General features: G+C 40.5%; 1 protein-coding gene across 1 annotated transcript in view; it reads left to right on the top strand.

The window, feature by feature from the left end:
• The window catches only part of plxdc2b (plexin domain containing 2b), a 108761-nt gene that overhangs the window by 54663 nt on the left and 28303 nt on the right, over positions 1–25795 (top strand). The window contains exons 3-7 of the mRNA XM_084939492.1: positions 3941–4087; positions 8566–8635; positions 17022–17144; positions 21729–21847; positions 24029–24128. Coding sequence (XP_084795618.1) covers positions 3941–4087; positions 8566–8635; positions 17022–17144; positions 21729–21847; positions 24029–24128 — 559 coding nt within the window. The remainder of the gene's footprint in view (positions 1–3940; positions 4088–8565; positions 8636–17021; positions 17145–21728; positions 21848–24028; positions 24129–25795) is intronic.

Genomic DNA, 25795 nt, shown 5'->3' on the forward strand with positions numbered 1-25795 from the left:
CCAGGTACCTATAGTGACTGATCATGTTAAACATGGGAAAAGTTTAATCAGACCCCTGAGAGCCAAAAGCTTATAGATCAGACTGCTCTATCACCCAGTTTCTATGTGTATTTGTCTCTCTATGATATCAAGGAGACGAGGTATTCCTCATACTATTACTATTAAAAAAAGAAATCTCAAATATGATGCACTAGGTGTTCATGAGTTCAACTGTGCAATAAGCTGGACTACAGAGGTCAGCTCAGGGACGCCGCAGTTTAAGCTGAAAACAGAGATGGGTATCTCTTCCATGTAGCTTCTAATAATATATTAAAAATATTCTGCTCCACATTTTTGGATTTCTACTGTCACCAGTGATTTTTCAACTGTTTTTCTTTCTGGTGAGTGGAACGTCTAACAACCTCTGTGGGTTTTGCTTTATGAAAGACGTCAGCTGTCTTTATGTCCTGGTGTGCGTTTCAAAATGCAATCGTGCATATGAAAGTGACTCTGCAGTTACTTTACCTTAAAGGGATTTCTCTAGGTTTAGACTTGTCAAAATGTCACCATGACTTAATGCCACACAGGCAGCTTTCATAATGATGTTTTTTATTTTGTTATATATGTGAATGATAGTGTAACATTTGTATGAATGTGGCTGTTTGTATAGTGGGGTAGACCAAAGGGCAAAGTGTTTAGGATGGATTTAAAGCGTTTTTTCCCTTTAAATCAAGCATAGCGTGAGATCCGGTGGGCGATGAAGTCACGCTCAGTCTCAATCCCAGCAGGTCTGCCAATCGCAGTGCCAGCCCTCATCATCTAATGGCTCGACAATACACACGTTTCTGTTCAAGTCGAGTCAAGAAAAAGCCGCATTTTAGCCCTATTTTTAAACATGTAAGTGCATATGCATACACAAATGAGACCATGAAACGAAGCCTCATTTCTATATCACTTACAGGCTTCAAATGGAGTAGCTTGTCATGTCAGAATGTTGAATGAGATGCTAATTCTTGCTCAGAGTTTGAATTTAACTTTTGGTGCTATCTTTACTTTGACTTGGCTCACTGACAACCTTTACTCTGGAGATGAATTCTGCATGACGAGGACAGGAAGAGGAAGATGATAAAGAACGGTTGGATAGCTGTTATGCTGAGACATATCCAGACACTATATGTTTGATTACAGTCACTTAATCCTGGCTGTCAGCATGTGCTTCACCGCGGCTGAAGCTACTTCTCCCACCGACTCAATGCAAACTTTCCACAACAAAGGAGCTACTATCACACACAAGTTTCTTAAAGGTTTCTTAAAGGAAAACTGGCAGTAAGAAGAGATTTTGCTACTTCTGATTTTAGATTCCTTTAAACTTTAATGGTATAGCAGGAAGTGGTCCCCTTAACCAAAAAAGCAAAAACGCAAAGGAAAAAGACAATGCCACAGGCATCTTAATAAGATCAGAATCAGAAAGACTTTATTTATCCCCAAGGGGCAATTAAGATACAACAGAGCAGCATGACATTGAACATTAGGACAGGGCATAAACAGGCAATAAGAGTGAGATAATAAATACATAGAATATACAGTACAGATGTCACCCTCTTCCTTTTCACCTCAAGCCTCATTTGCTGAATTCAAGTCAGGCACTTAAACACACGAGAATATGTTTAATATACATGCTCAATTATTCCCAATATTGTCACAATTACTTATTGTCCTGCAACCCTCCACACAGCTGACAAGAGCCAGCTAAACAACAACATTAGCTGGTTTTAAGCTAACATTATGCCAGCTAATGTTAGGTTCTAGTATGCTAAAAATCTTTCCTTTCCCTCTGATAAACAGTTTGATTACATTTTCTCATGGGGAGTCCATCAGATGTTCATTTCAAAGACTGTTTCACTAACACCCGCTAACAGCAGCTAAATGAGGCTAACAGTAGCTAACAGCAGCAGAAACTGCAGTGCGTACCAACAGTTCTGGATATCCTAAACAATCCACTTCAGTATCGCTGGTAACGGTCAAAAGTGAGCTTCTCTGGCTCACTGACCTGTATCAGACTCATTTCACAAAGTTTTACCGCTTCTTCCAGAATAAATAAGCATTGATAGCTGGACTGACAGCCATCCACAGATAGTGAAAAACTTTGGGGCAGATCTGGATCTGGTTCAGACATTAGTAGAAACACGCTGGCCAGCCACAGCATTTATTGGGTACAGTCTAAACTTAATGTTTTTGATCTCTCTTGGTTGACGAAAAGATGTTTGTCCTGTAGCAGCCACCCTAGTTATGTTTATACACTTGAACTGGGAGAAAAGGAATGCTGCAGTCTTCTTTTACACAGTGTAACTTTAACCATAAGCACTGTCTACTGTTTTGAAGACAGATGAAGGCTAAACTCAAAGAATCCTAACTGAATCTCAGTTTCTCAACCAACTTTTGGACTGAAATTTAATTGAGTAGAGTTATTTGTTCTTTGTCTTAGCACCTACTTGTTCGAGTTTCCCATAAAAGCCATCCAAAACCGAGACCAGAGTGGGAGCAGATTTCTCACCATGTTTGTATTTTCCCACACTGATTTTGAGTACTGCACTTTACTTGGACATTTTTGTGGATGTTTTAAAGAAACGGGACCTTCCTCTTTCAACCTCCCACCAAAACTATTTGTGTGAGCATTTTTTTATGCTCCTTGTACTGTGTTTGTTATTCTCTTGAGAAGCCCCCACAGCTTCACATCCACCTACACCCAGCTGGACGATGGCGCCCTGCCCACCGTCCCCTTTACTTGAAGAACTCTCCAGCTGGCCCCTCTCACCTCTGAGGAGCCTACATCTCCCTCGCTCTCTCTGCGTGAGACAAGAAATCATCCTGTGCTGATTAGCAGGAAACTTTACAGCCCTGCATTTGTGTGTTTTACAAGTAGACTTGTTTTCTATTCTGGGAGTAATGTGCTGAATAAGGCTGCCTGAAGGGGCCTTTTTCCCTGACATGGTCTGTCTGCACGTTAATCTGTGATGAAAGGCTTGTGGCAGTGTTTGTTTAAATGTACACATTAATCAGAAGTAGCACCACCTACATGACTGAACTCCATTTGGGATTCAGATATTTATCAGTCCCACAGAGGCTTTGCCAGGCCTGAAACATTATCTCCCCTTGTCTTATACAGCAGGCTGAATATTGAATAGCGGTATTAGATTATAACTCTCTGAGGGGAAATATGAATCCTTGAAGAAAAACGAACTGAACAGGGAAGGATTGTGCTTTAATTAATGTTTGTCTCATGGCCTTTTGACAACCTCTGAATATTACCGCCCATATATCAGAGCATCTGCAGAGCTCTGTGAGCTCCTATTAGTCAGATCACAGTCGCACGTAGTGTACATCCAGCAAAACATTAACTTTAACAGTGTTTCAAATAAAAAGACACAGCTGCAAGGTACCTCATTAGACCCTGCGGGAAACAGACAACGCGAACATTCTTCTTAATTCTGCACAGGAAACAGTAAAAGCAGACAAGCCCGTCTCGTATGGCCTTGTAAAAGTTCATGGATGGCTCTGTTATTAAAGGCAGCCCTGACTTTGCAGGCTTTTTAAGAGAAAAAGGAGCTGATTGCATTTTTTTGTTGTTTAATTTTATTAGGAAACATTAAAAGCAGTACATGTGCTGAGCGCTTTAAAGGAAAGAGGTTGAAGGAAAGGACGGGGACTGTTATAATCTAATTTAGTGGGTAATTTGGTTAGCTGCAAAATTAAAAATACTGGATGTCAGTGAATTTCCATATGCACGTGTTTTATTTTTATTTAGTGGTAACTGTGTATTAGACTGCAATGAGCTGCACAATCTCTATTTTTAAATGTGTTTATATTCTCTACACTTTGTACAGTATAATAAGGGCGCAAACTTCACAGATCGACTCAGACTCACTCGATGTATTATCTTATTTTCTCTTTCATTCTTCAGGAGGATACAGATCACAACTACTACACATCAAAAACGTACGGCCCTTCAGATCCGATGAGCAAGGGCTTGTGGGTAAATATCGACCAGATGGACAAGGACAAAGTGAAGATCCACGGTATTCTGTCCAACACACACAGACAAGCTGCGGTAAGTCAACACACATCATGAGAGGAGATTTACTTGATGTTGGCATATTTAAAGACATTTAATACCAAAAATTATCCATCAGATGTGTTTTTCACTCTGATAAATGATTATGAGCTATAATTTTGTTATCCTGAAAATGAATCTGAGCATTTTAAAGGAAATATGTTTACATCTGAACCTTACTTATGTTGAATTCTGTGTACAGGTGCTTTGATCTGCTTTAGCTCGGTTCACAGATGTTGGTGTTTTTTCCAGAAATGGACCTGTTGCTCCATCTACAACTGCTGCTCACTACAATATCTTTGTTACTGTGGAACCACAATTATTATCCAATTTTAAGACATTTTACATTTGACACAGTAAAGATTGCTAGGACATAATAAGACTAACAGTCTTTCTGTGTTTAGTTGGACAAAGGCACAACTTTTGTATTTCTGCCACTGTACAACAGAAGTTTGTGGTTCCTTTTTTGTATATTTTTATATTTAATGACTGAAAAGCATGTTTTATTAGATTGAGATCAGGTGACTGACTTGGACATTGAAAAATGCCCCATTTCTTTGCTTTGAAAACTCTTGGGTTGCTTTTGTGGTATGCTATTGGTCATTATCCATTTACATTGTAAAGCTCTGTCTGGTCAGCTTTGCAGCATTTGGCTGAGTCTGAGCAGAGAGCATAGCCCTGTACACTTCACAATTCATCCTGCTACTTCTATCAGCAGGCACATCATCAATAAACACTAGTGGCCCAGTTCCACTGGCAGCCATACATGCCTATGCCATAATTCATCCTTTGAGCTGTTTCTCTCCTTCATCCTTTTGTCTTTCTATCATTCTGGTTCAAGCTAATCTTGGTTTCATCTGTCAAAATAAGTTTTTTCCAAAACTGTGCAGACTCTGCCAAAGTCTAATCTGTCCTTCCCGTTCTTGACTGTAACCTTGTCATAAACCCTCTGTATTTCCATTCATGAAGGGGATACTTGCTTAGATGTTATGAATAATTCACCACGCACTTTAGTTGACCCTTTTTAAGAATGAACCAGATTGTAGATTTGGGACATCCAGCGAAGTAGACATAACATATGAAGCTGACTTAAAGTGTACAATTTGTCACTGTAAATGAGGAGGATCGTGACAATAACCCCTCTGAAAACAGTTATTTTCTTATCACTACACACAAATTACTGGAAGGACGACGGTTGTTTTTAAGGCTAAAAACAGCAAGTAATTCTTCTTGCATTTTTACCATTAAAAGAATCCCTGCAGTGAAAAAAATAGAAAGCTCCCCTCCCTCCACCTCAGCACAAGCAGGTGATGCATGCAAGCTGCATACTGATGGAGTCACACAAGGCAGCAGCAGACTGACTGAGAAACAAAGCAGAATTGCAGTAAAAGAAAGAGAGAGAGAAAGAAAAACTGCCCAGGGTGAGCAATAGCTGGCAAGGATACAGAATAGAGGCCCACATTGTGAATTCTGCTCCTTTACCTTCAGCTGGGTGGTGATGGATTGAGCTATCCACTCTGAGGCAAGCTATTCATTTTAGCCACTGAACGTCCCGGCTAAGAAGCGAGGCGTTCTTGTAAACAGCATCGAGGAAAGGTTCTCTGACTTTGTTTTACGAAGTGAATTCCTAATTCAGCGGTCAACTGAGGAATCTGGAGTCAAAAGGAGACACTGGAATTCTCAGCTGAATAATTTGATTTCATATTGGAGTGAAAGAAGCAGTGGAAACCATCTGTGCTGAACAGATCTGCGGCACAACCTCAGCAGACTAATGTTTTAAACAAATAGACTTTATAATGAAGACAGTTAAAGTCCTGCACATACTCAGAGATCTTCCTTCCAAACTGTGCCGGCTGCCAGCTATTACTCAAAGAAATTGGCTAATAAAGTTGTAAAACAAAATGCAGTCACAGAGGTTAGCTTCATCACCGGAGTGCAGAAAAGTTAAGCTCTGGATTATCTCTATGGTCTTCAAGATTCGTCGTGGTTTGCCACAGGATTACTCCCTCTGGCACAATCTCTAGGACCATGCATAATATCAGCATGTTCACTGTGGACTGTCCATCTCTGTAATACGGAGCCCCGGAGGGGACATGGGAGGAAAAAAAAATTAAGACGGACTTTTGCGAGATCTCGCAAAACTAACTCGGGATCTCGCAAAAGTTTTGCGAGCTCTCGCAAAACAAACTCGGGATCTCGCAAAACTTTTGCGAGCTCTCGCAAAAGTTTTAGCCGCATTCTTCCCGTTAGCTTCGAGCTAATGGGAGGTCGAGACCTACTACAGCCGGGAGGAACACCGCTTTCCCGGCACATCGTGCCTCGACCTCCCGGTCGGCTTCAAGCCGGCGTCCGAAGAATGCGGCTAAAACTTTTGCGAGATCTCGCAAAAGTCCGTCTTAATTTTTTTTTCTCCCATGTCCCCTGCGGGGCTCCGTACCGTAACACTTACTGGCAGTGTCTGGAATAATTTGAACCCAAGGGATAAAACAATGAATGTAAACTATAATTTATTGGGTACATTTTTTGGCTACCCTGTAGTCTCTTAAAGATAATTTTATTATGTGTCCCTTCATTTGAAAATATTTATAAATACAATATGAGCCCATCTCTGTGTAAAAGATTGTTGTTTAAATATTTCCCGTGAGAAATGATAGACCTCAAGAATCTACAGCCATGCTAGCAGCTCTATGAGGGTACGCTGGATAATGCTTTGAGCTAAATGCTAACGTTAGCATGAAACATACATTGGTAACAGTGATGTTGATGATTTTTGGCTGGTCAAATTTTACCATTTAGAAGATCTTAGTATGGTGAGTTAGTGTGAAAAGAAATAGCTAATTAGTCTGGATGAAGCACACAGGAAAGCTATTGTTAGCTGTTAAACTTAAAGCATGACTTTCCTCCGCTACGAAGTGACCGGATAGACTATTTTCTGCTAACTGTTACTACCAACTCCAGCACAGTGTTTCCATGGGCAGCGGCACATACATGTGTCGTGAGAAATCATCAGGTGTACCGTGCTCTAGATTTTCAAGGTGCCAAATTGCACCTCACTGAGAGGTGACGTGTGCACATTAGTCATGCAATTATTCCTACTAGTATGCTAGAGCAGTGTTTCCCAACCTTTAGGAGCCACGGCACATATTTTATATTTGAAAGACCACACGGCACATCACCAAACAAAAATGTCACAAAAAGCAAATTGATCATTTTTCCCCGCGCACCAGGTATAGCAGAATTGGTTCGATTTGACCCCAGTATAGCTTTTATGCTTTCTTGTAACCACTACTCGTGCTAGGGCCTTCATCTCCAGGACCCAGGTCAGATTGACAACTTTCTCTTTTCAAATATGTATCTATTGCTATCATGCGCTGGATCGGCTCACAGTTGGCAACCTATTTAATTAGAGCAGGTAGTTGTACTGCCCTCTAGTGGAAGAGAATGTAATTGTTCTGCCCGTTACTCAGGCTGATCGCTTAGAGTACTAATCACACCTGATCATTTCTCATGGCACACCTATGCGCCGTGGCACAGTGGTTGGGAAACACTGATCGAGAGAGTTGAGATTTCTACCGGTAATATGTGTCTTGGGTTTTAACCAAAAAGATATTTTCCTGCCCATTCAAAAGTCATGTTACTTTCATCCTCGTGCAGCTATTTAAGAGTTTCTTTTAGGCAGGAATGCTACTAAATATCATTTTATGTATGGGTCAGTTCAGAGGGTATGTAAAACTATGTAAAGACATATTTCATATTTCTGACTTTGGGAGTCACAGTGCTGACTTGTAAGTCCTGAGCCATATCCTCATTTCTCTATATTTTGCTAGGAAAATGGGGAATAGTTGCACTGATTTATTGAAGCATGTACAAACATACATGGAAGAACAGTAAACCCTACTTTTGTCCACTGCCTTATTCACAAGGGGCCAAACTGTATATTATATTTGGCATTTTTTGACAGATTCAACTAAAGAAGTGGGAAGCATTTGTATTTTAGTGAAACAACCTTTGCTCATCGTAATTTATAAATTCAGAAGAAGATCTGGATCTTTGAAAGCAGAATATAATGAACTAAGGGGTGGCTCAAGACTTCTTGGTTTCCTAGGTAAAAAACATGTAAATAGTTACATGCAGAGATAAAGTGTATATAAGTATTTCTCCATGAGTGTTTAAGAAAGTACTGTCATTGCTTCACATTGTATATTTCAGCTGTGACATAAACATTTTTTTTTCAGCAAAACTTTGAGTTCAGTGTTTGTCTTTTTTAGTTTGTAGGACTTCTTTCTTCTCATAAAGATTACCCTGTAAAGTAGAGCAGATGTAACACACCGGGCACTTTGGTATTTGTTTTTCACATTTTCCTTCTGATCTAAATCCTCTTTGTTTTTTTAAGATCAAAACAGCTTTTTCTTGGATCCTGTCTTAGCTCTATGGTCCCAACTGAGGTCATCTGTCTGTTTTTTGTTTTTTCACAGAGAGTTAATCTGTCCTTCGATTTTCCTTTTTACGGACATTACCTGCGTGAAATCACAGTGGCGACCGGTGGTAAGTGAACACTGCTTTTGCCCTCTGTTCTCAGTCGTATTTATTAGTGTTATTATTGGATATACTGCATGTGCTTGGTATATTATACTGTACACAGACAGATTTTTATTGCTGTGGGGTTTAGCAGGGAATGTGGTGAGATTTATGAAATGAGTCTGGAGTACAGAGGCATTTATGAAATGGGGAAGAAAACCACAGTCTGTGTGCATACATGTGTTCATGTCTGAATGTGTTTCTAGTACTTGGTGAACCTGTGGGTGTGGTGTGGCTACTGTTCAAAGAGATCTCCCCCCTAAATACAGAAAAGGGGACCAAACAATGAGTTATTTCTGCAAAAGATGCTTCTTGGAAACTAAATCAGGGAGATTCAGGGTTTAAAAACCTTGTCTGGCACAAACCACAGTACAAAACCACCAACAACAATCTTCCAGCCAAGCAGGCAGCCTGATACAAGACATTTACAGCTCTTACCTCCGTGGGATAGTCTGCTAGAGTAGGGGATAAAACAACAAACCACTCCCAACACTCTGCACACCAGACTTAACTGGAGGAGAAACCAGACCAGTGGGTTTGGACAGGAGACAGGAGTCGTTCTGCCGAGTGGCCCAGCGCACCCTGATAGACGTGGATAAAGAGGTTGGGGTATCAGAGGATGTGTATCTGGGGGCGAGACACATGACGCAGCAGACGTGTTTGCCAGAGTGTGCAAAGCAATTTTCCACTTGAGTCTTGATGGCGAAACCGCCACACCCCAACCGTCTATTATCACATCAAAGACTAAAGCCCTGCACTTACTCAACTATTTCAGAGATGTTGTGCAGCGTTTAACTGTCGGTGGAATAATAAAGAAATAATCTGTTGTGTCTCTTATCTTCATTCTCGTCACTGTCTCGTGTCCCCACTTGATCCTCGATCGCTGGGGAAAGTTCAGCAGGCTTTAGAGACGTTCTGGATGATGGTGAGGAGGAACGGATGGGCAGAGGCGCTACTAGCCCGGAAGAGATAACAGGAATTTGCATTTCTCCAGACAGAGATGGAGGGACAAGGCCGCGAAGAAGAGGAGGAGGATGCAGCTATCTGCCTCTCACAGGCCTCGGGGACTTTGTCTCCGAGACACCCTCCTCATATCCCTCCAGGACCTATCAGTCAGCTCGCCCTCCTCTCACCACTTTACCATCTTTGCTGCCTGCCTTCATTTCTGTCAGCAGGTCACACTTTTTACTTAAGCAGATATTTTTCTTTCTTGCTTCCTACGCGGAAAAACTCTGCTGGAAAAGATAATTTCTTAACAGAGGGTGACAAAACGGCAGCGGAGTTGCATTCGGATTTCATTACTTTCCAAACAGTAAAGCAGCCAATCCTCAAACACATTAATGATCCAGGCACCAAGACTGGGTTGGCATGTATCCTGAATACACATCTAAGGTCCAAGTGTACTTTTCAACTTTTTTGATACAGTGACTGTAGATTTAAACATCAAAAAGGCCTTATTCTAAGAACTTAAGGTGCATTTCCTCTTTAAACTGCCTACATTGATGGACTCTCGTGTTAAACATGGCCAAAGTTTCAAATAATGAGGTTAGCATATCCCAGTAAGCCAGAAGCCTGAGGCTTCAAGTAAAAACACCCTGTTTTAGACTTTTTGTTGTAATATTTGGTTTATATGATGTCAGTGAGAGCAGATATCCCTATTTTGTTCACATCAGTTGAACAGCTCAGGCTGTGAGCACAGAAGCTTCATGCACATTCTGTTAGCGAGGAGCATCCAATCAAAAGAAAGGTGGCTTAAAGGGAGGTTGGTGTCAACAGAGACAGTTCTGGTGAACTGAGGCACTGGACAAAGGCCCAGTATAATACACATAAAGATTATTCTAAACTACAGAGAGCCAACATTAAAGTACAGAGTGAGAAATTAACTGAGTAGGTTCCCATTGATGTTTTAGCTTTCTGGAAAAGTAATGGTGGCTGTTTTAAAATGAAATAAGACAGATTACTGTAGATACTAATACACAAGGACGTCAATTTATAGTGGAAACAGGTTCAAGGAATGTCTTTAACAATGAATAAAAATAATGAATACAAATATTAATAATAGAATTAAGACTTTTCTACTTTTCTTCAAAGTAAACTAAAAGAAAAAAGTGACGCATGCACATTTGAATAATTCTGCTTACAACATACTGCAGTCAGCTGAGAGCCAGAGTAGAGAGGCTGAGTGTGAATATAAGTGATGAAATATGATCTGACCGCTGCCAGCTGTGTGGACAGTTGTCCAGCTGTGCACTGATTTCAGTGGTTGGTCTGTCACTTGTTAGAGGAAGAATGCATGCATCGGCTTACAGGAAACACAGGACAACTGCATGAATCAGCTTGGTTTTTTTCATGTTTTGCAGTCATTAATATTTAAGGTACCAAATGCATAACATTCGTGAGGTATGAGGTACTTAAACTCTTGGGAACAAAAGCTCATATGAAATGTTATTAGAAGAAGACATGAGGAAGACAACAAATGGCAGGATTTTCATTAGAAAGAGTCGCCCCTCGATCTGGACTAACAGCACTGCTCTGTTATGTGTTGTTTTAAGAAAATCACTCTGTGCATCAGACTGCCACACTATGTAAAAATGTACTATATGAGAGCAATGTTATACTGTTCCTTCAGTCTCGTCTTTGTGTTAGTGTCTCCCACCTGTTTCCCTTAGCCTCAGTACCTTGTTTAGAAATTGTCTGAGTCTCTTCTTGCCCTTTGTCATGTTATCTGCCAGTGCTGCGTGTCCCTGGCTCTGTGGTTAACAGTATTTAGTTTTTAGTGTTTAGTTTAGTTTTTGGACTTTGTTTATTTTATAAATTTGAGTTTACACTGTCTCCTTCGATCCTTAGCCTTCCTACCACACAGCTGTCCTGTGACACCCACTCCCTCCCTAATTTTTTTCTTATCAAATATCTGTGTGAATCCTCTTCTTGGCTCACAACTGAGCTGTGATGAAGAGAAAAATCCTGTAAATTAAAGACAGCTCAGTACGAAGGAACAAAGATTGTCTAAACACAACATCAGTAAAGTGAAGCTTTGACCTGGTGGGACTGCTAATTCCTGCTCATGTTTTTCTTGGACATATACAGTCCAGAGTTTTTGGACAGCAGCACACACAGACACAGCTCCTGAAATAAAGAAGTGTCTTCCGCTGTCCCTCCTTTCTGAACGCTCCCTCTTTCCATTACTTCTATTTCTCTGTTATTCCCTCATGTATGCCTCCTGTTCTGTCCAGTCTCCTACTGCTGTAAGTGACGGCCATAATGAATGAATTGCCTCTCTATTGAGCGCCCCGCAGCTCTCACCTCTTTAGTGTATTGAGAGGCTGTCTGATTTTCTTTAGACTGTCAAATAAGTGGGATTATGTATTCAGGGGGTTGCTGGTGGTAGAAAGAAAAGGCATCAAGGCTAAGAAATAAAACATTTCAACCCTGGGCTTTATGTTTTCAGAGAAGTGTGTATTTGGTTGGGTATTTTTTATTTCTTTATTTCTTTAGCTTTTAAGGGTTGAAAGTGGAGGCCAGAGGCAGAAGGTGAGCTACAAGCACAGGCTTAGGTAGAATGATGGGTGTCAGGTTTGTTTCTGTAATGCAGATTTGTTCACTCCTCTGCAGTGTCTTTTATTTTGAAAATTTTGCAGACTCACTGTTCAGTTCCTTTGTCTGACTTCCTCAGCAATAATGGTGCCCTTGCATATGTTGCATATGTGGCTAATGCCCTTGTCCCTTCTATAGTTTTATATTAAAAGATTCAAATTATTGAGTTAAATTATTAAGTCTAATGATTATTTGGCTACACAATGTGAAACAGTCACAAATCCCATGCCATTTCTACTTCTAGAGGACTGAACTGAATTGCTTGAAGTATTCAGCTAGTTGTTTTTCATACTGCTTCTTTTCTCAAGCACAACTTGTATCCTTTCTTATCCTAATGAAATACTTCTTTAAAATTGTCCCTGGCATCAAACTTCAAGGAAATACCCTCTGAAGTACCTACCTGTCAGGCATCATAGCAGCTAGGATGACAAGACATAAGGCTCAATACATGAGTGGGGCACAAGTGCCTTGGGAATCCCACAGGCAAATGGGAACCACAAAGAAGCCACCAGGAAAGTTGCAACCACCAAATACCTGCAGAGGGTAAGGCAAGTCCTGAGGAGTGAGCTGAATGGAAAAACCAAGATCAGGGTAATCAACACCTGTGCCCTGCCAGTGATCAGATACCATGCTGGGATAATAAGCTGGCCAAAGAAGGAGATAGAAGCCATTGACATCAAGACAAGGAAGCACCTTGTCTAGAAATCCTACCAGTGGCTGGACAATGCTGGACTGAAAGAAAGCGCAGAGGCACTAATCATGGCAGCACAGAAACAAGCTCTGAGGACAAGAGGCAGGGTCTACCACACAAGGCAAGATCCCAGGTGCAGGCTGTGTAAAGATGCAATCCATTACATAACTGCAGATGGCAAGATGCTTGCAGGCTGGGGAAACATTGAATGCTATAACCAAGTGGCCGGCATAGTATACAGGAACATCTAAGTCAAGTGTGGCCTTGAAGTCCCGAGGTCAAGATGGGACATGGTCCCTAGGGTGGTCGAGAAAGACCAAGCTAAGATCCTGTGGGACTTTCAGGTACAGACAGAGAAACTGGTGATGGCTAACCAACCGGACATAGTAGTGGTGAACAAGCAGAGGAAGATAACGATACCAAATGAGAGCAACATCAGGAAGAAGGAACACAAGAAGCTGGAGAAATACCAAGGGCTCAGAGAAGAACTTGAGAAGATGTGAAGAGTAAAGGTAACAGTGGTCCCAGTGGTAATCGGAGCGCCAGTTGCAGTGACTCCCCAGCTAGGCGAGCGGCTCCAGCAGATCCCAGGAATAACATCGGAGATCTCTGTCCAGAATAGCGTAGCTCTAGGAATTGCAAAAAACAGTGCAGGACCCTTAAGCTCCCAGGCCTCTGGTAGAGGATCCAAGCTTGAAGGATAAAGACCGCCCGCAGGGGTAAGAGGGGAATTTATATATACATATATAAGCAGTCCTTCAGTGAGCCAAAAGGACTGCTTTATTCACTCTTAGTTCACTCTGCATTCAAGACTTTACACAAGAAATATAGTCAGATCCATATTTCTTGTCTCCTGCTTTCAGTGCTGACAGCACTTTATATGGAGGAAATTCTGAGCATGGAGATCTTTGGGGAAAGATTGATTCCCCTCATGGTATGCTCTGCCTGTGATTTCCACAGTGATAGATGTGTTTTATAGCACGCCCACCGTATCAGACATACGGTGACATGAAATGAGGTTTTATAACCTGGCCTCAATGACATTTTTCCCAAAAAAATGTTTCTCAGCAGAGTTTTTTATGCCTATATGCTTTAGGTAGCCACTTTATATACAGTATATCTCTTGAACCTGAGACAAAAAGAAAGAGAATAAATTCTTATTCTGACCTGTTGAGTGATTTTACTGTGAAGCACCGCATAACTAAAAGACCGGCTGTCCTAAAATCAAGTGAGGACCAGATGTTTTCATGTACAGCATGTGATTTAAGGTGTTAGGGTTATGTTAAGATTTCTGATTTAGATTTAGATTTTTTTTAAAGATAGACATGGCTGTATGTAAATGTAAATGTCTAGTTTTGACTGTTTAACACTTCCATCTTCATCTCCAGTAGACTTATGTATATGTACAATCAGGACACAGCTATCTAGCTTGAAAAGCAGTGACTTTGTGTCAATGTACTGTTGCTTAAATACTTTGAACACCAAAGTTGCTTTGAAAATAGCAACTGACTGTGATATGAAACCTGTTGGCCTGTCACAGTATTATGCCATGTCTTGAGGCATTGCTTCTCTTCGCTGCTTTCATTAATTAAATAATTTACACAGACTGCCTGTTTCCAGTGTTTGTGCAAAGTTAATAACATGCTGGCTTCATACTTTTATATATTGTTCTTGGGACACATTCAACAATTTACTGTAGATTTGTTGTCTACATTCATGACGTGACTCTTCAATTCCACCACACCCCAAAGATGCTCGGATAGATGGAGATCTGGTGACAGTAGAAGCCATTTGAGTACTTCTCATTGTCATGTCCAAAAATCCAGTTTGAGATCATTTGAGGTTTGGCACGCTATCCTGCTGGAAGCAGCCGTCAAAAGATGGTACACTGCAGTCATAAAGTGGTTGAGTGTTTAAACTACACTGGTTGGCATTAAGGGACCTAAATGTGCCAAAAAAAATACGCCCCCACCATTACACCCCTAGTTGCCTGAAACATTGACACAAGGTTGGATGGAGCCACATTTTCATACTGTTTACACCAATTCTGATCGTAGCATCTGAATTTTGCAGCAGAAATAGAGACTCATCAGACCAGAAAACATTTTTCTACTTTTGGTGAGCCCTTGCAAATTGTAGCCTCTATATTCTGGTCTTAGCTGACAGAAGTGGCACCTGGTGTGGTCCTCTGCTGTGGCCCTTGTTTAGAGATGCTCTTCTGCAGTCTGGCCATTCTGCCCTGATCGTTGACATAAACAAGGCATTGTCACCTAAAGAACTGCTGCTCACTGGATATTTTCTGTCTTTTCAGACAATTTGGAAAATCCCAACAGGTTAGCAGTTTCTGAAACACATGGCACCAACAACCATGCCACGTTCAAAGTCACTTAAATTACCTTTATTCCCCAATCTCCCACTCGGTTTGAAATTATGCATGTCGTCGTGCCTGCATACTTAAATGCATAGAGTTGTTAAAACGTGATTGTGTGACTAAAAATTTGTGGTTTAAAGGGTGTATCTAATGAAATGCGTGTGTGTAAAATCATCAAATGAATGCTACAGACTGTCAGACTGGCTCTGTCTCCTCAGATCTGCATCCAACTCAACACCTTTGGGATGTTACTGAATGGGAGATACGCAACATGAATGTGGAGCTAACAAATCAGCAGCAATTATGAAACACAACGATGCCAGCGTAAATCATAATCTCAAATCTTATTTCCAACATCTTGGGGAATTGGGAAGAACTGAAGTTCTGAGAGGAAATAGAGGTCATAATTGGCATTAATATGGTGTTACAGTACTAATAAAGTGCTGCTCCAGCTGCTGAGTAAATATTTCACTTTACTCAGTTAGACGTCAGGATCCCTTTGGAGGACTTTGTAAATGTTGCTTGTGAGAAGGATGTCTGGAGCATCTTAACCTAAAGTAACCCGGTCTCAGTAAACAGATGAATAAGCCTCCGGAAAAATATCAGAAAATTTAGTTTCTCAGTCTTTAACAGGGCAAAAGTGATGAGGTTTTAAAAATATAAATACCTTGAAGTGAAGAGAAGAATCATTTGACAAGAAGCTGCTTAAAGCATGTAGTTATCTGAAGATACTGTCACTGTACGTTTATTATTCATTCTTCAAACTGTTCTTCAAAGGTGAACTACTTTGGATCTGTAACACAGTTTCACCCTAATGCCAGGTTTTCCTTTTGTAATGAGTAAAAGATGATATCTAAGGCTGTGCGTGGGATCCTTTTTATTGCTTTATTTTTTATATTTTTGCAATCCAGGCAAAGTCAGAGTGAGAACAAAAGCTTTTACCTTGAATAAATCTTGAAATAGAAGCTGACTTTGCTAAACATTGTTGTCAGCAGGGAAATTAAGATGAAGTTTGATTCTGTTGTCATAAGTGCAAATTCTTTATGCAAAGACTGCTCCCTTGTGATGAATAGTGAGTGTTTTCCCCCTTTTCCTGGAGTCCATTAATAACCACGTTTATGGGCTGTTGAATGATCCAGCTCTAGTTTGTGTTGCCTGGGCACGTCTCTGTCTCCCCGTCTTTCCCTCTATAGAGCAATCTATTTGTGCCTTGTTGAGGAAAAGTTAACAAAACCCCTTTTTCATTGTCATCGACTCTTCATTAGCATTCATGATTGATAATGACAAGAGAGGAGAAAGTGCAGCAGTGGAGGAACAGGAGCACATCCTCCCTTAAAGTCATTCTGATTTGCCCTTCTGTTTTTTTGATAAAAGATATTAGGGCTAATTAATCGCTATTCCTTGGTGAAGGTACCTAGAGCGCAAGCCCGTAGACTGAGACAGGAGATGGTTGTCTGTTAATGAGAAGCTGTTAACTGTGGAGTGAAGGGCAGCGATGTTGTCTCCTGGGTAGACAGTGTATCAGATTACAGCTTTATTAAGGGAGGAAAGGTAGAAATGGGGGAGACAAGAAGGATATCTGCATTATAAGTGACACTTCACGTAGTCATAATTTAAGTGTTAAATTAGAAGTCAAAATTTGAATTTAGAGTTCAACAAAGAGTAATATGTGGTCTTCTGTCCTTTTTCTCCTTCAGGGTTCATCTACACTGGTGACGTGGTCCACCGGATGCTAACAGCTACACAGTACATTGCTCCGCTAATGGCTAACTTTGACCCAAGTCTCTCCAGAAACTCTACCGTCATCTACTCTGACAACGGTAACAGCACTAGCATCTTAGTTCTGCATGATTGTGTAACAGTTGTGTACTCCTTCCCGTGCACTACAAAATAAATGAGGCACAAAAAAGCATTTCAGTGCGCTAATTTGTGAAGAAACAGCGGGTTTGCTTTAAGTTTCCTGCAGCCAAATCTGTGGTTCATTTTGCTGCTGAGAAAAAGGAAGTAAAATTCTGTTATTGCCCATTGATTGCACTGATGTTTTGGTATTGGTCACCCTGAGGTTGAGTTTGCAACATCTTCTACACCTTGATAACCACTTTTGATGGGAAGGTGATCACAGGTACACAGAGTGGGAGGCAACCTGTCAACAGACAACTGAAGTCCAATTTAGACTGACTGCAATCACTCTCAGAGAGATTTGTGAAAATTTGTAAATAACTGCAAACCAGTTTATGAGTTGCCAACACATTGCAATTAATCTGAGTCATTCTGAGCGAGTGAGCATAACTTGTCTCCAACACAGACATGTTGTCTCTTTGTCTGTTCTGTCTCGATTCAGCTGGTTACCAATGTCGTCACGTGCTTGTTAACAGAGGGTGGTGTTGTTGCTAAGGTTCTCCTTCTAATATGGTTGGTCTTTACCTTACAATATCAGGGTGGTTAATATTGTAGGCGAATATTAGCCCATGGGTTTCGTTTAATTGACATCCAACTAAACAAAACTCATGGTCTACTTTTTTAAAGTGGCCTCATCTCATTTTTTATTTTCTTTCTTTTGTTTTATTTTTGTTTGTTTGTTTGTTTTTTTTAAAAGCATCACCACATCTAGACAAGAAAGTATAACTAATGAGTTATCAGCATAAGCTAGCACTGGCTAGCTAGCTTGGTTAGCGAGTAGCACCCTCGCTAACCAAGCTAGCTAGCCGTACATGCAGAAAAGTCAAAGGCATGAGCTATTTTGAAATTAATCCCCATGCATATATTATGAACACAGAATTAGCTTCAGACACTAAAACTATATATTATACTGTAAACGTGGTTATTTCTACTATAAGGTTGGGCATTTTAACACGAGACTTTATAGTTTCTCTATAGCCTGTGTAAGAGTTTTGCTCATATATAAAAAGTACCTTGATTTATCAAGGCTTTCATTTGATGAAAATGACCCAGAAATATATTACTGTTGTTTTATCCCTCAAGAAATTTTATTGCATTGTATATATCAAAATACAAATTGCTTACAACACTGCAATATGTATTTATGTCTGCTTCCAAAAAAAGTATTTATTATATAAAGCCAGGTAATCTTAAAGTTAAAGAATAGATTTTATGGCTAACAGTGTTTCACAGAATCCTCCAAGATCTTCTTAAGACCTCCTTAAATTCTGCTTACTGCCTTTAAACTAAAACATCGCCCTTCCTCACTCTCCGTATCTTTTCTTTGCTATCTGTGATGGTTGTTATCTGTCCTGTCTGTCACTGCTCTGTGATCCATGTGCAGCAGTGTGACTGACCAACTGTGTGACCTTCTGCAGTGGAGCTCATCAGACTTTAACCAAACTGGCAGCCAATCGATTCTCAGCCTGCCTGCTTCTCAGCGCTGCGTCCATCAGTCAATGTCCTGCCAATACAACATAAGAACTGCACGGTCTGTCGTGCTGTGGAGAAGGCAGTGCCTCCATTAAAAAATGATAAAAACAAGTTTCGAAGCTGCTTGATGAGGCGTTCGCCACAGAACCATATTGTTTGTTCCACACAAACTAGACTGTGGAGGGTGTGTGAAACCTTTGCTGTCAAATGTTCAATTTTCACAACTTTCACTTGATGTTGTTAAATGAAATCTGCTAAATAAAGAACGCATGTGATAGGACTGTGAAACTGAAGAGCTGAAGTTTATTTACAGAGGAGTTTAATGTTTCTGCACCTCAGCTGACTCTTGTGTCCGGCGGGACCACAATGACATCACTGTGATAAAAATAAGGCTGATTGATGCAACAGACGAGCACGTATTAATCCACCGTTCAGTGATTAACTTCACAGCACCGTCAGCTGCTGTTCAATTATTTAATTTTTTATTAAAAAAAGGAACAATAGTACCAACCCAGGAGTCAGAGTCACCAAATGCACCACCCTGACATATATTGTTAAATATTTTAGATTCCTGTTGCTGTTTTTTTAATAGTCTAATCCTGAATGACTCCCTTACACTTCTCATGTTTCAGGTGGATGATATGGCTGTCCAGTCTTGAAAAAGTATATCTAGAATAGCAACATGTCCAAGAATACACACATCTGTCACTCACAATTAGTGCAGTCCCGTAGCATTTCCTCTTATTGATCAGATTAACGTCTTTGTCCATTCAAAACATCCTAAATCCAGCAAATGTGAGTGTTGCAATGCTGTAACGCTCCGGGAAGCACGTCAGACTACACTCGCTGTTATAGAAGAGTCCACGTGGGTTTTCTCATCAATACGCTGACAGACAGATGAGGCAAACACTCGGTGAGCTGTAGCTGAGAGAGCATCAACATATGGATAATGAAGTGGCCCTGAGTGACGTCGCCTGGAGAAGTCTTTATTGATATTATCTCACTGGATAAGCTAAAGAGTGTATTACAGTCTAGATAAACTGCTTAAGTGGAGATCTTCATCAAGGTTTTTTGGTTTTATCAGATACCAAGACGCTTCTCTGCGGCATGGCTTCCATCTGAGCTGGAGTCAGGGTTACTCGTACTTGTAGCAAACTAAGGCAGATTGCATCAAATTTGTGATATGGCCAGTTTACGTTGCTTTATGTAAACAAAAGTGCATATAAAATGTTTTTAACTGGATAGTAGAATCTGGAAATTGCTTCTTCACATGTTTACCTTCAGTAATTCTGTCATCTTGACTGTCTTGTTAATCTGCCATTGCATTCCTGACAACATCTGTTGAACATCTGTCCATCACTCCTCAGATGTATTCATTTTTTTTCCCTAAGCCAAAAAATGACCTAATCGTTCTGGTGTTACAGGCTGGATTTGTTTCTTTTTTTTGCTTCTTTGTTCATACAGCGGGTTAAACTTGTAACTGAAAATGGAAACAAGGCCAGTGTGTACTCCCTCCACACCTCCTCACCCACTCTGTATTTTTAGAAAGGCAGCCCCAGATAGCACGTCAGCCTCCCCTCCTGAACTCAATGCATTTTAAGCAGACTTATATTAAGCGTAACTCGTACTGACTGAGTAATCCCGCTGTGCCAAAAGTTAATAGCAATTTAGTGCACTGGCTTCTTACTGTATATTCAATGCCTTTCTCCTCGAGGTTGTTAAAATATTAGTCACATGTTGTTGTCTAACCCCCCTCCCCTTCCTTTAACACAAGACGCATCCATGTCCAGTGCCAGAGGCCGTGCAGTAAAACACATGTAATTTATGATGGGGTTTCCTTTCCGACCAGTCACCGCTGCTCTCCAAACTGCCAGCAGGGAAGCTAAAGCTCGCCTTTACTTTGGATGGACTTGCTCTGTCTGTGTGACGGAAAAATTGATTGGTCGCATTAACAAACCTTTATTGCCCTGGCATCAAGCCAAATGACTAACTCTGAGGGGACGAATGGCTTCCACATCAGCGGGTTCTCCAAAGTCCACAGTAAATTAAAATAGCGTTAAAAGTAATGCGAGGCTGGCTCTCTGGAGGGCAGAGCTGTGAGTCTGGTGCTAATTTAGTACTTCCCCGAATGAAACCTATGCATCATGGTGGTGGCTCCTGGTAATGAACTTCAGTTCACTTCAATTCAATTGTCTCACGGCGCTTCATACTGTAAGGTAAAGACCCTACACTGATACAGAGAAAACCCCACCAGTCAGGTGACCCCCTATGAACCAGCACTTTGTTGACAGTGGGAAGGAAAGAAGCTTGTCCTGTCTGGCAGCTTTTGTAAGATTTGAAGTTACAGAATTAAGTTATAGTGTAATATATGTTCCCTTGTTTATGCATTTATTCAAACGCTATGCATTCTGTTTACCTGGTAGAGGTGTCAATGATGTTCACCAGTGTTTATACATTAAAAGCTGCACCTGGATCAGTTCAGTAGTCCTGTCGTTGCTACTTCACTGCTTCCATCTCATTTTTCAGTACTACTACACGTTGGCGATTGCTCTGAGCCTTTTCAGTTGGCAGCTCTCATTCTGTAACTTTAGGAAAGAGTCCTTTATGAAAAACTCTCATTCTGGTGAAAACTGCCCGACAGTAACGGGCACGCCTTCATTTGGTTCTGTCAAAAGCTTCAGTATCATTGCCATTTCTTTTTTCTCCAGCGAAGCTTTTCAACATCACCGCTTCAGTGTCAGTCACCTCACAGAAACCCCGGGGGGGAAATGATTCCAGGAAAAAATGCCTCAAACTCATATCTCTTTACACAAACCGATGTTGCAATGATGTCTTTTCTATTCTCAGTCTTTGCTCAGTCAGCAGTTCATTTCACGCTAGATCTGAGAAAGCAACAGAGTAAAACAAGTACATGCTATATGCAGACAGTTACATTCACTGGTACTGTGTTCTACTTTAATCTAGCCGATACTGTTTAGCAAAAGCTGTGAAAATTTTTCACTCTTTCTTTTCTCTCTTCTTTCTCCTTTAAGGAACTGCTCTGGTTGTGCAGTGGGACCACGTCCACCTGCAGGACAACTACAGCCTGGGAAGTTTCACCTTCCAGGCCACATTGCACAAGACTGGTAGGATCGTCTTTGCCTACAAAGAGGTGGGGACAGCGAGATGTCACAAAAGCTCGGCTTCTTGCCGCGCTCATTTCTGTTTATGTTTCTTTTTCTGACAGCATCGCCAGATAGTGGTTTACCTCACTGTGTCTAGAGTCAGAACTAACCATTAAAAAACTAGCATTCAGTTTTCATTACACCCTCTACTTGGACCAGTCCCTGAATTTAAGTTCTCTTTTCCACTTAATGTATCTCTCTCCAACACATAGCATCACACTGGTTATTTCTTACCATTCTGCTAATGGTTTTTATACTTTTTTGGGGTTTGTTTTCAACTAACCCCAAAAAATTGACAGTAAATTTAAATTTTTCAAAATTGCACACCAATTTTTATTTACCAGATACTTTCAAGTAGCTATTTTCAGAAAAACTGACACACAATCATCAAGAAAAAGATAATATTACTTACATTTGAGTGGCCCTAATGCATTTCTACCTATTTTCTGTCATACATATATTTTCAGATGAATCTATTTATAGATGTTCAATCGGCAGAAGCTCATCATACATCTTATACGAGATAACCAAAGTTTCCAGTTATGTGTTAATCCTAAAGCTCAGGCTTCAGATTGGAGATAAAGTATCTGAATTTCAGGAGCAGGTCCACGCCTCCAAGCACGCTCCTGGTTCTCATCTATATATGTTCCCCCAGTTCTACAAGCTGTTCGTTCTCATTTACATGCCCCACCCTGCTTCCCCTTTTTAATTCTTGAACTTCTTCTATTTAGTACATGGGAATCTGACAGGCCCAGGAGCCGCCGCCAGTCCTCTTCGAGGCCTTCCCCAAACCGCAGCTCAATTCATGTCCAAGCATTCACCTTTATCTACTAAAACGCTGTCAAACCTCAAACGGGGACGTGGGCCCAGCGAGTGAAATGTTTTTATACTCTTGGATTTGTATGAGGTCATAGATAACAGCAGCCCCACACTCCTGCTATTCAAACCTCCTGCTTACCAGGGGCAGCCAATCAGAAGACAGTTTGCTTAAACGAGAAGCTTAAATGTTTCAGACAGAGGATGAACTCAAGGTCTGCACCGAGGCCCAGTATAAGATAGATACAGATTATTTTGAACTGTAAATCGTACAAAGCCTGTAGTAGAGTCTAAGAATAAAACTAATGATCTGATTGTGGCCACAAAAGGTCTCCTTTAAACCGTAAACGCACACAATCTGTTTCCCTGACGTTTCTTTTAACAGTATTACTCATTTCTAACATTTGGCACTGCCCTGTTGTTTTAGTTCAGTGAACAAATACCCAGTGTTGATGTGTTTTGACTAAAGGAGCGATGCCAAAGTGACCGACAAAATGAGTTTCTCAAGTTTAATGGCAGCTTCTCAAGAAAAAAATCAGTTAACGCTTTACCAGCTTTTTCCATATGCTTGATTAGGTTTTGGCATAATCTCCACTAATGTTACAAACTCTGGGTCACTGCACGCCCTAACCGTGTCCGTTAATATCCACATTTCAAAAATGTCTTGGAAAAACAACCTAATTGAAGAGAGAGAAAAGAAAGGTCATGAAAAACCTGAAGAGCCCGCTGTTGGAGTGTGAAATTTCCTAAGTCATGATAAGATAATTGCAGTGGTTATAACAGCGGTGCTGCTTCTTTTATGCTCGAGCTCGCTTATGTAATTTGTTATTTTTACCTATTAGAGGATCTGATCTGAAGGCTGCTGAACTTTTTTCTCCTGTTGTTTCACATTAGGCTGGCATTATTATGGGTCTGAAAAGAGCAGTGTGACTATTAGTCGTGATCTGTGTGCACATAACCTCGATGATTACGAGTTAATGTTGAGTACAGCTGAGCTACTATGTACTTTATGTCACTTTAAATTCCTCCTCCATACAAACTTTTGTTGCGTTTAGCTGCTTTTCTGAATTAGTGTGTACGATCAAAATACTACATTTTACCTTATATAGACTTCTGTTTTTCTATTTGTAAGTCTTCACAAAGCTGTTGCTCATTTCTGTCCCATCTGTGCCTGAAATGTTTATTCTATGCTCCAAAGATAGCCATATGCTTATTGAAGTAGCATGTTGCCTCAGCAGATTCCTAAAGGAGATTGTCAGCACTTCTACGCTGCTGTGGCCTGTTTGCATTTCTCAGCCTGTCTCAGACTGATCTTCGTGGTCATGGTAATGATTTCCCTTTTTCTATTTCAGATCCCCGTTGAGGTGTCACAGATCAGCTCTGTCAATCACCCGGTGAAAGTTGGCCTGTCTGACGCCTTTGTGTTGGTCCACAAGATCCAGCAGATACCCAGTGAGTCTCAAAATCAATTCAATGCCCTAAAAATTCTTGTGCATATTAAAATATCCGGATAAATCCACATGCTGTCTTTGCGCCATGTTTGGAGTTCACATTGTAGAGTGGCTCTGAAAAATGGGATTCTGACTAGCTCATGAGCTACGTAGAGGTATAAAAAACAATTCAGGACTGGATCAATGTCTGTGTAGCATTTGTGGCAAGCGAAATGCTATTATATCAGATTTCAGGGTTTTTGTAGCAGCTCATTATAGCTCTTTATTTCTTTTAAAGCCTCTTTTTCTTAGTACTCAAAGTCGTTCATGAGGAAAAGTGAGAAAAACAAACTACAAAGCATAAATAAAACTACAAATAAAAACAGGTGCTTAGCCAAAGGTTACATTTCAGTTAGTGTAATAAGAGTTTAACTTAGTGTCACAGCTCTCAGTTTAGCCTCGTCCGTTTGGCTTTAGCTCCAGCTTGTCACCACCTTTTCTCCCCACTGCTCTTCAGCCTCAGCTCCACATCTGCCTGTTTCTTTCTTTCTTTTTATTTCCAGTTACTGTAATTTAAGCCCATTACATTTAAAGCAAATGCAGGAGAAAGACTTCAAACCTTTTCATTCAGAGTCAGACTCTCTCGCTCTCACCGGCTCTGATTCAAAGTCTGCTGCAATAATGAGTTGTCAAAGGTGATTTATTCAGTAATTTAAATAGTGTTGTGATTACATCTGTGAAACTTGGATAGCGTTTATTTGTCAAAGTTAATATCTCGGGGCTTTTTTCATCCTTTCAGTGGCAGCTTTAAGTTCTCCGCAGTATGTAGTGAGAGTGGTTGTTTTGTAAGTTTAGTTTGAGTAAAATAAGTCTCACAAAAAAACACATCCTCTTGGCATGGTAAGAGTTTCCAACTTTGTTTTCTGGCATGTCCCAGGGTCTTTCATAGAGGATCTCTTTGCAGAAGGCTGCGGTTGGCACTGAGAGATTTGAATATCAAACCAGTTAGCACAGTCCTCCTAGACTTTATAAACCAAACTGTCTTTGATGCCTCTGACACAGCACGATGAAACCAATGTGTGCAACTGCTGGGCTGTGGAGTGATGAAATCTTGAATGGAAGCATATTGAGACTGAGGTGTTGTGTCGAACATAACTCGTGTCTCCGAGGAGTGTGTGTTCTTGTCTTTATGGCAGATACTTCATTTCTATCAGGAAAACCAGAATGCTACAACAGTTTCGGTGGTGGCATCAAAATGAGGAAACTGTACTTCTTTTCGACACAGACGTATGTTTTTCTTGCCCATATTTAAATCATACAAAGCTGTCGTTGCACGGATCATATGTAGCTCTACTACTTGAAATTCGTCACGAGTTTCCAAACATTAAAGGACAAAGACAGAACCAAATCCGATTTCAAGCAATAAACTAAACCACAGCTATCCCTGACAGATTTTATCATCTATCATTAAATTCATTCCGCACTTTATAATTTTGTTTTGAAACCTAAATCCTGCAAATGGGTTGTAAATAAAACATATTTTTAAAAATTTTCCTAGAGGAAAGGAGACAAACACACATTTCTGCTGCTGTACTTTAGATTTTGACCAAAACAAAAAAGAAATATTGTTAGATTCATAAAGACACAGCTTAAATTTTGATCAGTCAAACAGATGTGATGGTTAAAATG

The sequence above is a fragment of the Perissodus microlepis genome, chromosome 9, assembly GCF_051167445.1.
Source record: "Perissodus microlepis isolate ML-2025 ecotype Zambia chromosome 9, ASM5116744v1, whole genome shotgun sequence".
Classification (NCBI taxonomy): Eukaryota; Metazoa; Chordata; class Actinopteri; order Cichliformes; family Cichlidae; genus Perissodus; species Perissodus microlepis.